General features: G+C 42.2%; 1 protein-coding gene across 4 annotated transcripts in view; it reads right to left on the bottom strand.

Moving 5' to 3' along the window:
* LOC140186944 (uncharacterized) overlaps positions 1–15380 on the bottom strand; it is a 132940-nt gene that overhangs the window by 15593 nt on the left and 101967 nt on the right. For 3 of the 4 annotated variants that reach the window (XM_072241756.1, XM_072241758.1, XM_072241757.1), the window contains 2 exons: positions 12202–12327; positions 7906–8059 (listed from right to left, as the gene is read on the bottom strand). In XM_072241756.1, the coding sequence (XP_072097857.1) occupies positions 7906–8059; positions 12202–12327 (280 nt within the window). Of the gene's footprint in view, positions 1–7905; positions 8060–12201; positions 12328–15380 lie in introns of those variants that run through there. The other variant, XR_011882977.1, reaches the window with a different exon arrangement.

Here is a 15380-nt window from a genome sequence, read left to right as displayed (position 1 = left end):
AGGGTAAACAGCCAGAAGTCACGATCCATGTAGGTACTAATGACATGAGAAGGATGAATGTCAAGGTTCTACATAGAGAGTTCAGGGAGTTAGGAGCTAAGCTAAAGGGCAGGACCTCCAGGGTTGTGATCTCAGGATTGCTATCCATGCTATGTGCTAGTGAGGCCAGAACTAGGAAGATTATACAGTGTAATAAGTGGCTAAGGAGTTGGGTGTAGGAGGGAGGGCATAAGATTTTTGGATCATTGGGCTCGCTTCCAGGGAAGGTGAGACCTGTATGGAAGGGAGGGCTTGCACCTGAACTGGATGGAGACTAATATCTTGGCAAGAAGGTTTGTTAATGCTGTACAGTGGGTTTCAACTAGAGTGGGATAGGAACCAGAGTGCCAGAACAGTCAGAGGAGAGGTTGTGGAGGCACGATGTTGGACAGACCTCAGACAAAGTTAGGAATCAAAAGGTTGAGCATAGTGCAGCTACTATCCCTAGTTGCATATATTTCAATGCAAGAAGTATTGTTGGAAAGGCAGATGAGCTCAGGGCATAGCCCAACACCTGGAATTATGATGTTGTAGCCATCAGTGAGACTTGGTTACAGGAGGAACAGGACTGACAGCTCAATATTCCGGGCTTCCATTGTGTTAGACATAACAAAGCAGGAGAGATTGATTAAAGGAAGAGGGGTGGTATGACTAGTCCGGGAAAATATAACAGCAGTACTCTGTCAGGACAGACTGAAGGACTTATCTAGCAAGGCATTGTGGGTGGACCTGAGAAATAAGAAAGATATGAACACTTTAATGGGGCTATATTACACATTAGCTAACAGTCCGATGGATTTAGAGGAACAAATTTGTAAAGGGATCACAGACTGTTGCAAGAAATATAACATTGTTATAGATGGTGATTTTAACCTTCCACATACTGACTGGTACTCCCATACTGTAAAAGGACTAGATGGGATAGAGTTTGTCAAATGTGTTCAGGAATGTTTCCTTCATCAGTAGAAGAAGTCCCAACAAAAGAGTGCGTGGTACTAGATCTGCTATTGGGGAATGAGACAGGGTAGATGGCCGAAGTTTGCATTGGGAAACATTTTGCATCCAGTGTCTACAGGTTGAGATTCTAAATTGGAGTAAGGCCAATTTTGATGGTATCAGAAATGATCTGACAAGTGTGGATTGGGACAGGCTGTCTTCTGGCAAAGGTGTAGTTGGCAAGTGGGAAGGCTTCAAAAGTGAAATTTTGAGAGTACAAAGTTTGTATGTGCTTATCAGAATAAAAGGTAAAGATAACAAGTGTATTGAACCTTGGTTTTCAAGAGATGTTGAGACTCTGGTTAAGAGAAAAAAGGAGATTCATAGCAGGTATAGGCAGGAAGGAACAAATGAGGTGCATATGGAATATAAGAAATGCAAGAGATCACTTCAGAAAGAAATCAGGAGGGCTTAAAAAAAAAGGCATGAAGCTACTCTAGCAGACAATGTGAAGGATAATCCTAAGCGACTCTACAGATATGTTAAGAGCAAAAGGTTGACAAGGGACAAAACTGTCCCTCTGGAAGATCAGAATGGTAACCTATGCATGGAGCCAAGACAGATGAGGGAAATCCTGAATAAGTTTTTTCCATCTGTATTTACTCAGGAGACAAAGAATCTATAGAAGTGAGGCAAAGCACCAGTGAGGTCATGGACACTATACAGATAACAGAGGAGGCGGTAATTGCTGTCCTGAGGTAAATCAGTCAATGTTCTTCCTCTGTTTAAAAAAAAAAGCTCCAAACATAAACCAGGAAATTATAGGGCGGTGAGTCTGACATCAGTTGTGGGAAAGGTATTCTAAGGTACCAGATATTTTAAGTACATCGATAGACATGGACTGATTAAAGATAGTCAGCATGGCTTTGTGCATGGTAGGTCAGGTCTATCCAAGCTTATAGAGTTTTTCAAGGAAGTTACCAAGAAGGTGAATGAAGGCAAGGCAGTGGATGTTGTCTATATGGACTTTAATAAGCTATTTGACAAGGTCTCACATGGGAGGTTGGTCAAAAAGGTTCAGTCACTTGGTATTCATCAAGATAAGGTAGTAAATTGGATTAGACATTGGCTTTGTGGGAGAAGCCGGAGAGTGGTAGTACAGATCAGCCTTCACTAATCTGACTGCCTGTAATCATTCGCTAATCCAGCACTGATTATGCTTAAAGTGATCCTTCTGTAATTCGGCATTTTCACTAATCCGGCACTCCTTGGGTCCCAATGGTGCCGGATTAGTGAAGGTCAACCTGTAGATGGTTGCTGCTTTGACTGGAGGCCTGTGACTAGTGGTGTGCAGTGACTGGTGCTGGGTCCTTTGTTGTTTGTCATCTATGTCGATGACCTGAATGGTATATGGTCAACTAGATCAGCAAATTTGTGGACGACACCAAGATTAGAGGTGTACTGGACAGCGAGGAAGACCATCAAAGCTTGTAGTGGGATCTGCATCAGCTGGGAAAATGGGCTGAAAAATAGCAGATGGAACTTAATGCAGACAAGTGTGAGGTTTTGCACTTCCATAGGACCAACCAGGATAGGTCTTACACAGTGAATGGTAGGACACTGAGGAGTGTGGTAGAACAAGAGGATCTGGGATTACAGACAGGTCCGTGAGTCACTGAAAGTGGCATCACAGGTAGCTAGGGTCATAAAGAAAGCTTTTGGCACACCGCCCTTCACAAATCAATGTAATGAGTACAGGAGATGGGGTGTTATGTTGAAGTTGTTTAAGACATTTGGAGTATTGTGTGCAGTTTTGGTCACCTACCTACAGGAAAGATGGAAATAAGACTGAAAGAGTGCAGAGAATATTTACAAGGATGTTGCTGGGTCTGGAGGATCTGAGTTATAAGACTGAATAGGTTAGGACTGTAGTACTTAGAATGTAGAAGATTGAGAGGAGATTTGATAGAGGGATACAAAATTAAAAGGCGTTTAGGTTGGGTTGATGCATGTAGGTTGTGTGGGACTACAACCAGAAAATATCGGTTAAGGGTGAAAGGTGAGAAGTTTAAGGGGAAGAGGGGGGTAAACCCCTTCACTCAGAAGGTCGTGAGAATATGAAATGAGCTGCCAGCTCAGGTGGTGCACATGAGCTTGATTTCAATGTTTAGGAGATGTTTGGATAGGGACATGGAATGGAGGGCTATGGTCATGGTGCAGGTCAATGGGTGTAGGCAGTTTAAATGGTGGTGGCATGGACTAGACAGGCCGAAGGGCCTGCTTCTGTGCTGTACTTCTCTATAAATCTATGACTACACTATGAAACAAGCTGTCTGAGGGTGAGGTTAGAGGTTAGCATGGAACGGACAATGAACGAACCCATCAACACTACCTCGCTATTTTTCCTTTTTGTACTTATTTATTGTTTTTTAAAAATATTTCTGATTGCAATTTATAGTTTTTATGAATTGCACTGACACACGTGAGTGATAACAAACCAGATTCCGATTCACAGAAATAGGCACTTCAGCCCATTACATCCAGACTAATTTCAAAATAATACAGGGAAATTCCTGCAGATCTCCTGTAACTATCCCTCATGAACTTGTATACTTCAATCATGTTCCTTCTTAAGATACAAAAGCCTGAGAGTATGAACTCTGCCGTGGTGTTATCTGACTCTTGAACAGATCTTTCATACGCTAAACTCTTGATCTCCCAATCCATAAGATACAGGAGCAGCATTAGGCCACATGGGTCATCAAGTCTGCTCCACCATTTCATCATGGCTGATCCATTTTCCTGCTTAACCCAATCTCCTACCTTTTCCCCATGTCCCTTCATGCCCTGACTAAAATATATCCAATCACTTCATCTCCACAGCTGCCTGTGGCAACAAATTCCACAGATTCACAACTCTTTTGCTACAGAAATTCCTCCTTATCTCAGTTCCAAAAGAATGTCCCTCTATTCTGAGGCTGTGTCCTCTGATCTTACACTCCCCCACCATAGGACACATCCTCTCCACATCAAACTCTATCGAGGCCTTTCAACATTCCATAGGTTTCAACGAGGTCACCCCTCATTCTACTGAATTCCACTAAGTAGAGGCCCAGAACCATCAAACGCTCCTCAAAAGATAAGCCTTTCAATCCTGGAATCACTTTCATGAAATTCCTCAGAAACCTCTCCGATGTTGATACATCCTTTCTTAGATAAGGGGCCCAAACTGCTAACAGTGCTCCAAGTGCGGCCTTACCAGTAATTTATAAAGCCTCAATATTAAATCCTTGCTTTTATATTCTAGCCCTCTTGAAATGAATGCTAACATTGTATTTACCTTCCTCACCACTGACTCAACCTGCAAAATAACCTTCAGGGAATCCTGCACAAGGATTCCCACGTCCCTCATACCTCAAATTTTTGAATTTTCTCTCCATTTAGAAATTAGTCAACCCTTTCATTTCTTCTACCAAAGTGCATGACTATACAATTCCTGACATTGTATTCCATCTGTCCAAGTCCTTCTGCAGCCTCTCTCACTTCCTGAAAACTACCTGGTCCTCCATTTATTTTTGTATCATTCACAAATTTGGCCACAAAGCCATCAATTCCATCATCCCAGTCATTAACATATAACCTAAAAAGAATCAGTCCCAACACAGACCCCTGTGGAACACCACTAGTCACCGGCAGCCAATCAGAAAAGGCTCCCTTTATTGCCACTCTTTGCCGCCTGCCATCATCCAATACTTCATCCATGCTAGAATCTGTCCTGTTTAATACCATGGGTTCTCAACTTGTTAAACAGCCTCACGCGCCGCATCTTGTCAAAGGTCTTCTGAAAATACAAGTACACAACATCCACTGATTTTTCTTTGTCTATCCTGCTTGTTATTTCTTCAAAGAATTCCAACAGATTTGTCAGGTAAGATTTTCGCTTAAGGAAACCATGTTGACTATGGCCTATTTCATCATGTGTCTCCAAGTACCCCAAAACCACAACCTTAAAGATAGACTCCAACATCTTCCTATCCACCGTGATGAGACTAAGAGGCCTATAATTTCCTTTATTCTGCCCCTCTCTCTCTTCTTGGAGTGGAGTGACATTTGCAATTTTCCATTCCTCTAGAACCATGCCAGAGTCAATCAATTCCTGAAAGATCATTACTAATGCCTCTGCAATCTTGTCAACTATCTCTTTCAGAACCTAGGGGTATAGACCATCTGGTTCAGGTGACTTATCCACCTTCAGACCTTTCAGTTTCCCAAGCAGCTTCTCCCTAGTAATAGCAATTTCACACACTTCTGCCCCCATGACACTTCTGAACCTCCAGCAATCTGGTAGTATCTTCCACAGTGAAGATTGGTGCAAAATACTTTTATCAGTTTCTCTGCCATTTTGTTGCTCCGATTACCACCTCTCCAGCATCATTTTCCAGTGGTCCAATATCTACTCCTGCCTCTCTTTTACACTTTTACACTGAAGAAACTTTTGGCATCCTCTTTAATTTTACTGGCTAGATTACATTCATATTCCATCTTTTTCTTCATTATGGCTCTTTTAGTTGCCTTCTGCTGGTTTTTGAAAGCTCCCCAACCCTCTAACTTCCCATTAATTTTCACTCTATTATATCTCTGGATTTTTTTTGCAGGCTTTGACTTTTCTTGTTAGCCACAGTTTTGTCATCCTGCCTTTAGAATACATCTTCCTTTTTGGGATGTACATGTCCTACATCTTCGAAACTGCTCCCAGAAATTCCAGCCATTGCTGCTCTGCCGTCATCCCTGCCAATGTTCCTTTCCAATCAATTCTGGCCAGCTCCTCTCTCGTGCCTCTGTAATTTCTTTTACTCCACTGTCACACTGATACATCTGACTTTAGCCTCTCCTTCTCAAATTTCAGGGTGAATTCGATCATATTATGATCACTTGTCCTAAGGGTTCCTTTACCTCATGCTCTCCAATCAATTTTGGTTCAATGCACAAGACACAATCCAGAATACCTGAACCCATGAGCTGCTCTAAAAAAACATCTCATGTTCCCTCTTGAGATCTAGCAACCTGATTTTCCCCAATCTACTTGTATACTGAAATCACCCATGACTATTGTGGCAACACTCCTTTGACATGCATTTTCTGTTTTGTCTTATAATTTGTAGCCCACGTCCTGGCTACTGTTCGGAGGTTTGTATATAGCAACTCCCATCAGGGTCTTTTTACCCTTGCAGTTTCTCAGCTCTACCTACAAGGTTTCTACAACTTCCAATCCCGTATCACCTCTTTCCAAGGATTTGATTTAATTTTATTACCAACAAACCCACCCCGCCTCCTTTGCCTACCCGTCTGTCCTTTCAGTACAATCTGTATCCTTGGGTGTTAAGCTCCTAGCTATGATCTTCCCACAATGTCATACCTGCCAATCTCTAACTGTGCTTCCAGTTCACCTACCTTATTCCATATATGACATGCATTCAAATATAACAACTTCAGTCCTATATTCATCACCATTTTCGATTTTGTCTCCCTTTTAAGTTGCAACTCATCTTGCTGTCTGCAATTTTGCCCTATCATCAGCCTGTTGGTAAATCAACTGGCCTCATCCTCAGTCCAGCTCCCAAGCCCTTGTCAAATTAGTTTAAACCCTCTCCAACAGCTCGAGCAAACCTGCCCACAAGATTATTCATCCCCTTCGGGTTCAGGCGTAACTCGCCCCGTTTGTTACAGGCTGTATTTTCCTCAGAAGAGCTCCCAATGACCCAGAAATCTGAACCTCTACCCCCTCCACCACTTCCTCAGACATGCATCTATCTGACAAACCCTCCTATTCTTACCCTCACTGGCATGTGACACAGGCAACAATCCAGAGATTGCTACCATAGCAGTCCTGCTTTTCAGTTTTCTACCGTATTCTCTAAATTTAATCTCTCTTCCGTACCCCCTCACCTTTCCTATCTACATCATTGATGCCAATATGTACCAACACTTCTGGCTGCTTTAGAATGTCATGGTCCCGATCAGAGATGTCCTTGGGACCGTGGCACCAGTATTCAACTATTATCACCAGTATTCAACTTTTTTATATTTAAACATTTACAGGATGTGGATGTCACTGACGCTGTCAACATTTACATCCCTAATTGCCCCAAAACTGAGGGGGCAGTTAACAGTTAGCATTAGTGGACCTGGAGTCACATATGGGAGTGACTGAGTAATGATGGCAGATTCCCTTAGGACATTAGTGAACCAATCTGGGTTTTTTAGTGATAATGCAGTATTTTTGTGCTGTTACTGAGACCGGAGTTCTTTTATGCCTCCACCAAATTTTTATCTAACTTCTTGAACTTAACTTCCCCACCTTCCTTATTGAGGTTCAAACTTAGAGCTACGGATCATGGCCCAGAGCTCCAGTTGCTGGTGCAGTAAATTAACCAGTACACCTTCCTCATCCGTTCTGTTACAGTTGTGCATCAGTGTTACTTTGTAGTAGATAAATGGGCCAAGTAGTATGTAGTTCTACCACAGCAAGCACCTATTCTCATAGAAACTTTCAATAGAGGGCTTGGTTCCTTTCAGCTGGCTTTCTACCAAGGCCTTTTTGTTGTGTGGATTTTTTTCAGTCATGAATCATTGAATTTCTTTTCCCAAATTTCAAAATATGCCCACATGTCCAAATTAATCTATAGACAGGATTTAAATTCTCAATCTCCCTTTGGGATACTGAAATGTTATTTTTCTATCGATGTCATGTGACATTGTATTGTGAATGTTAAAAATAAAACTTTAATTTGACAGATTTTCAGTACTGTAAATCAGCAATAATAATGTGAATATTACTGAGACTTTGTTTTATTTCAGCACAACGTAAACATATATAAATATCTTTAAGCAAAGTTGAAACTAACTCAGGTTGAAAGCAGTTACACGTACCAGGAGTCACTTTGTCCAACACAGTCCCATCAGAAACAATAAAGCCTCCCGAACTACACAGCTCTTGAAAGGTCTGGTCTTTTATGTCTCTTGGATTATCCACTCCAGCAAACTGAACGCATTGCATCCGCTTCAGCTTCACCAAATAAGGAATCTGGGAGAGAGTGACAAAACATATGATTTCAATGCCTGTGGTAAGTAACATGTTATAACCAAAAAGTAAAAGAAGGCAAAGTTAGTCAAATTTGCTGTTATTCCTGTCTGTCCTGTCTTATATCTTAGGGTTAGACATTATAGATAGCACAGAAAATTGTTGGGTGTGGTGCAACAGCATCATTCCACCTCATCCCTTGGGCTTCATGCCCAGTGATTTTAGTTAAAAAGGCTCCACGTACCGAGACCACATCCTACAAAAGGCAAACCTTTGAGAGGAAGACTCCATAGACGATAAGCCATACAAGCAGAACTAGACCACTTAGCCCGTCGAATCTGCCTGCCATGATCAGTCAGCCAGTCAGTGGGTGCCGTCCTGAATCCGGGGTTGTCAGCCATGATCATGACTCTCAACCCCATTCTCCTGCTTTCTCCCTATAACCTTTGACACCATCACTAATCAAGAAATTTATCACCTCCGATTTAAATATACCCAATAATTTGGCCTCCACAGCCATCTGTGGCAATGAATTCCACTGATTCAACACCCTCTGGCTAAAGAAACATATTTCCATTCTGAGCCTTTGCCCTCAGGTCCTAGGCTCTTTCACTACTGGAAATATCCCCTCCACGTCCGCTCTATCAAGGTGTTTCGGTACTTGGTAGGTGTCAATGAGACTCCCCCCCCCCCCCCCCCATTCTCCTAAACTCCAATGAGTACAGGCCCTGAGTCATTAAATGCTCCTCATACATTAACCCTGGGCTCCTCCGGACCCTCTCCAGTGCCAACACATCTTTTCTTCGACAAAGCACACAAAACTGCTCACAGTACTCCAAATGTGCCTGACCAGTGCCTTATAAAGCCTCAAGCACTGTATCCTTGCTTTTATGTTTTAGTCCTCGAAATGAAAATGCTAACATTGCACTTCTGTCATTTCGATGTTTCCCCTCAGATGAAAAGATACCAGATACCTCTAGAACCTCCAGTTTCCCCAGAATTATTGCTTATATTCCCTTATGTTTAAGCATGAGCTTGTTTAATCCTTTCCCAATAACATTGCTCATGTTATGGAAATGCTAACTCTGCATTTTTGCCATAGACCCATCACAGTCTTAAGTGAAACAATAGATTAACCAATATATGCAAGGTAATACAAATGTTTGCAACTTATTGGTGCAGAATGACCACAGCAACTTTAGAAAAATCCTAAAGAGCTTCTTTCTCTCTGTTTGACTTGTTAAAATTCTGAGATTTTCCTGTATTTGCAGCATTTGGCTTTTGATAATCACAAGAGATTCTGCAGATACAAGAAAATCTGCAGATGCTAGAAATCCCAGCATCTATGGAAATGAATAAACAGTTGACATTTCAGCCGAGACCCTTTTTCAGGACTTGGAAGGAAGTGGGAAGACGCTAGAATAAAAAGGTGTTGGGAGGGGAAGGGGGACTAGCTAGAAGATGATAGGTGGATGAGTAGTGAGTCTGGATGAGTACATGGTCAAAGAGCTGGAGGGCAGCAGAGATCACAGAGGGGGAGCAGTGAGAAAGGGTCTCATTGAACTCCTACTGAAAAGGTTTAAACCTCTTCAGGATAGCCATCCCTCAAACAGACTTTGCAGTAAATCAGAAACACAAGAGATTTTGCAGATGCTGGAAATCCTCAGAAACACACAGAAAACGCTGGAGGAACTCAGCAGTTCGTGCAACATCTACGGCAATGAATAAACAGTCGACTTGCTGCCCTCCAACTCTTTGACTATGTACTCACCCAGTCTCACTATCACAGTCTTGTAACCTTCCTGAGCTAGATTAACCTTTCCCATCCACCTGGCTTCACCTATCACCCTCTAGCTAGTCCTCCTCCCCACACCCCCCCCCACCTTTTTATTCTGGCATCTTCCCCTTCCTTTCCAGTCCCTAAGAAGGGTCTTGACCCGAAACGTCGACTGTTTACCCATTTCCACAGATGCTGCCTGACCTGCTGAGTTCCTCCAGCAGTCTGTGTGTGTTGCTCAGCAAATTTTGATGTTCAAAAATTCCAATCCTTATACTTCCCACTGTGCATCTATGGCTTCCCTTTGGAAACAAACATTTTGCTGCTTAATGACAAGAACCACAAGATCTAAGTGCAGAATTAAGCCATTTGGCCTATTTCGTCTGCTCTTGTTATTCAATCAAGGCTGATTTTCATCTCAACTCCATTCTCCCACCTTCTCCATGTAACCCTTAACCTCTTTATTAGTCAAAAACCTATCAATCTCTGCCTTAAATATACCCAACGACTTGGCCTCCACGTCAATGAATTCTATAATTCACCATCTTCTGTCTGAAGGGGTTCCTCCTCATGTCACTTTTAAAGACACTAACCCTTATTCTGAAGCTGTGTCCTCAGATCTCAGATTCTCCCACTAATGGAACCATCCTGTATCAGGCCTTCCAGTATCCAGTAGGTTTCAGCGAGGTCCCCCTCATCGATCGAGTGAAGACCCAAGGACATCAAACATTCCTCATACATCAATCCTTCATTCCTATGGTTATACTTGTGAACCACCTCCAGACTCTCTCCAGTGCCAACATGTCCTTCCACAGATAAAGGGCCTACAATTGCTCACAACATTCCAAATGCAGCCTGGCCAAGACTCAGCAGCATATCCTCGTTTTGAAACGACGACAGGCTAAAACTACATTTCCCTTTTTTACTACCTTCTTCACTTTACTGTAGTTTCTCATAAATTCTACTATATTACTTTATTTTCCTATAAATGCCTGCAGGAAAATGAATCTCACGGTAGTATACGTAACCTACATGTACTTTGATAATAAATTTACTTTGACTAAACCTGCAAGTCAGCCTTAAGGGAATCCTGAACTAGGACCCAAGTCTATTTGCACCTCTGATTTTTGAAATCTCTCCCCAGTCATCTATACCTTCCACTCTTCCTACCAAATAGCACATTTCCCTACACTGTCTCCTTTGCCTACTCTCCCACCCTGTCCAAGTCCTTCAGCAGACTCCATGCCTCCAGCACACTAACTGCCCCTCCACCTGTCTCGGTATTGCCTGCAAACCTGCCCCCGGTGCCATCAGTTCCTTCGTACGGTGCAGTAACGAACAATACGAAACGGTGCGGTCGTCACACTGACTCTTGCAGAGCTCCACCGGTCACTAGACTGAAAAAGACACCTTTATCCCCATTCTCTGACTTCCGCCAGTCAGCCCCTCTTCTATCCATGGTAATGCCTTGCCTCGAATACCATGCGCTCTGATGCAGGTCTCTGAACAACATACTTTTTCTTTTCTTGTCATCTGAACAACTATTAAAAAGCAAAACTGCCCACCCTCCTCTCTGTCTGCTGAAGCACTCACTGTGGACCAACCTTGTAGCACTGGCTTTCCCATCAGGTTTACAATGATCTGTACTTTGGTATACAGGATGCTTAGAGGCACAGTGTGGACAGCCAGAGACTCTTTCTCAAGGTGGAAATGACGGGGCACAATTGTAAGGTGACTGGAGGAAAGTATAAAACAGGAAATGTAAGTAGTAAGTTATTTTTCCACATAGAGAGAGGTGAGTCCATGAAATGCACTGCCAGGGGTGACGGTGGAGACAGATACAGTAGGGACATTTAAGTGACTCTTAGATAGACGCATGGATGAAAGGAAAATAGAGGGCTATAGGGGAGGGGCGGGTTAGATTGATTTTATAGAGCAGATTAAAAGTTGGCCTAGCATTATGTGCTGAAGGTCTTGCACTGTTCTATGTTCCATGCTCTACGTTTGCACACTTGGCTGTTCATTATGCTCCAGGGTCAAGGATAGTGGACCCATCTCTCAATATAATATGCCTCATCTACAAAGAGCATCCTTGACACAGGGTAAAGGTCCTTTGGTAGTTAGCTATTTGTCACAGGTTTACAAAAAATATCAAAACCAAAAAAAGGACCAGAAGAGAGAGAACAGCAGCTTGGCTTGTTCCACAGTACACTGCTGTTGGGAATACGTTTGAAGATTAAAGATTCCAAGATGTATTGAAAAAGAAACTAGTTGGGAAAAGAATAGGAGAATTATTAAGAGAGCCAGCACAGAAATGACGAGTTAAGAAAAACCATCTCGGTAGAGCAAGGATAAGCAGGTTCCTCACCTGATGCAAATGCATTGCAATGTCTTCATTCCGGATAACCACAAGCACTTTACCCGAATGGTGTGGCTGTATCATGGAGAGATCCGATAGGCTAATTTCCACGTGACCTTCTTTCTTTAGGAATTCCTGAAACATAAAAGGAGTTATTAACTGAATAATCATGATATGGCTTTTACGGGAACTTATGGTAGTTGCCACATGGAGTAAAAGCATAGCTCATGACCTGTGTTATCTTGATGTCCATCTTCTGTATGGTAATGAAACCTTGAAGTCAATAGATGTTCCAAATTAAAGAAGTTTGAGAGGAGATGTTATATTGGTGTCTGACATGGAAGGCCAGATACCACAGATGTTGCATCGTTGGAAAAGGACCAGATGCCATTTTTTAAAAATGTAAATGCCACAACTGGTTTACATCTGGAATTCATTGCCTGATAGGGTGATAGAGACTGATCTAATCTTAGCTTCTGAAACTGGAGAGTACTGGAGCAGAAATAGAATTGAGGGGTAATGGGAACAGAGGGGGCTAGCAGTAACACGAAGGGTGGAATGAAGTTATCTCACTGCATTACCGTCCTGTGGTTTATCAATCAAAGTTGTTTTTCAGCACCAATTGTCAGAACTAAATCAGTGGTCAGTCACATCAGTTGCTTTAGCAGCAACTATTTAGTACACAAGCCTATTCCTTTCAAAATACACAACATTTATATGGTCATAGACTTCAATGTAAATTATCAATGATATTCTTCTGTGAATTCCAAAATTTTTGTCAGCACACTGTTTTAATGTAACCAGTAAACTCAAGAATACTTCATTCAGAGCTGCTTAGTTTGAAATGTGTTCCTTCAAAACTCAAGTCATTCTCTCTTTGTTAGAATGGCTAACTTTCAGCACGTGGATAACATTATCTGAAGACTAAGTGAACAGTATCATCACTCTGTACTCCATTGTTTACCATTTGAGAAATTTAAGCAACTTTGGCCTGTTTCACAATCACTTCGATTTTATGAGATTGATTCCAGGAATGAAAGGGTTAATGCATGAGGGACATTTGATGGCCCTTGGCTTGTAGTTGTTGGAGTTTAGAAGAATGAGAGTGGATCTCATTGAAATGTAATGAATACTGAAAGACTAGATAGAGAGTGGACTTGGAGAGGGGACTTCCAGTCGTGCGAGAGACTAAGACCAGAGGGCACAGCCTCAGAATACAAGGGCATCCCATTAGAACAGAGATGAGGAGGAATTTCTTTAGCCAGGGGTGGTGAATCTGTGGATTCATTGCCACAGACAGCTATGGAGGCCAAGTCACTGGGTATATTTGAAGTGGCAGTTGATTAAGTACTTAATTATTAAAGGTGTCTCAGGTTACAGGGAGAAGGCAGAAGATTGGTGTTGAGATGCAAAATGTTGCCGACTCGATGGGCTGAATGGCCTATTCTGCTCCCAAGTCTTATGAATGATTATAGTCTTTTTATAAAATTTCAAACAAAATTATGCTTCAGGAAAAAACAATGAGTAGAGCATTCCTGTAAACCCATCAAACCAAGTAGAATGCTCTATGCTTAAGGTAAAGTTCCAATAACCGGCAACTCTCATTAGGAGCCAGCATAGGCCACTTATTGCTTCAAGCCTATTCTATCACTCAATGAATTCTAATCCATGAACTAACTCCACATATCTGCTTTTACTCCTAGAATATACAACACTGCAACATAGTACAGTCCCTTTGGCCCACAATGCTGTGCCAACTAAGATAAACCTTTATTACAGTGCAGTAGCCCTTCCCATCTATAATCCTTAAAGGACTGGCTCTAATTTTTAGACTTAATGTGGCTGGTCCAGTGACTTGGCACTCTCTAGTGAGTGACTCATCTCCAGACACCCCAGTCATTCCACCATGCCCATGGTACAAATCTGGAATATGACAAAATACTCTCCACTTGACTGGATGCTTGCAGCACCAAGAGCACACAAGAATCTTACCAATATCCAAGACTAAGCAGCCCATTTGTTTGACACCTCACCCACCTCAATGACCATTCATTCGTTCGTCCACCAGCAGCGAGTCTGCACTGTGTACCATCCACTGCACTTACTCAACTGGGATACTAATACTCCAAATCTGCGACCTCTACCATCAAGAAGGTGTCTTCAGGGATACAGAACACCAGCACTCACAGATTCTCCTTCAAGTTGCACAATATCCCGACTTGGAAACACACTGCTGCCCTTTTACTTGCATGGATCTAAATACAGGGATTTCCTCTGCTTTCTGCACATCAACCTTAGCTTTAAATAGCTGAGCTATTTCATCAAATGTCTTTTTATATAAGTTCTAGTTCATGAAGACTCCCAGTCCATTTTATTGAATTCAATTGACTTTATACTTGCATCATATACATGAGGAATAAAAATCTTTACGTTATGTTACCGTCTAAATGTGCAATGTGCAATTTATAACAAATAGCATGTACAACAATATAACATAGAAATATAGTTGTGTTAGCATGAATTAATCAGTCTGATGGCCTGGTGGAAGAAGCTGTCTCGGAGCCTGTTGGTCCTGGCTTTTATGCTGCGGTACCGTTTCCCAGACAGTAGCAACTGGAACAGTTTGTGGTTGGGGTGACTCAGGTCCCAAAGTTCCAGAAATGAATGCTAACATTGCATTTGCCTTCCTTTATCACCGACTTAACCTACAAGTTAACCTTTAAGGAAATTCTACACAAGGACTCCCAAATCCCCTTGCAACTTGGATTTTTTAAGTACCTTCCTGTTTATAACATAGTTCACGCCTTTATTCCTTCTACCAAAGTGCATGACCATACACTTCCTGACACTATATTCCATCTGCCACTTCTTTGCCCATTCTCCCCATCTGTCCAAGTCCTTCTGCAGACTCCCTGCTTCTTCAACACTACCTGCCCCATTACCTATTTTTGTATCATCTTCAAACTTGACCACAAAGCCATCAATTCCATCGTCCAAATCACTGACATTCAACATGAAAAGAAGCACCCACTGCGGAACACCACTGGTTACAGGGAACCAACTAGAATAGGCCCCCTATATTCAGACCCTTCGCCTTCTGCCTCTCTTTTCCTGTAATACCATGGGTTCTTGTCTTGTTAAGCAGCCTCATATGCAGCACCTCGTCAAAGGCCTTCTAACAATTCAAG

The sequence above is a fragment of the Mobula birostris genome, chromosome 23 (genome assembly GCF_030028105.1).
Source record: "Mobula birostris isolate sMobBir1 chromosome 23, sMobBir1.hap1, whole genome shotgun sequence".
Lineage (NCBI taxonomy): Eukaryota > Metazoa > Chordata > Chondrichthyes > Myliobatiformes > Myliobatidae > Mobula > Mobula birostris.
This window is presented reverse-complemented; position numbering and strand designations above follow the sequence as displayed.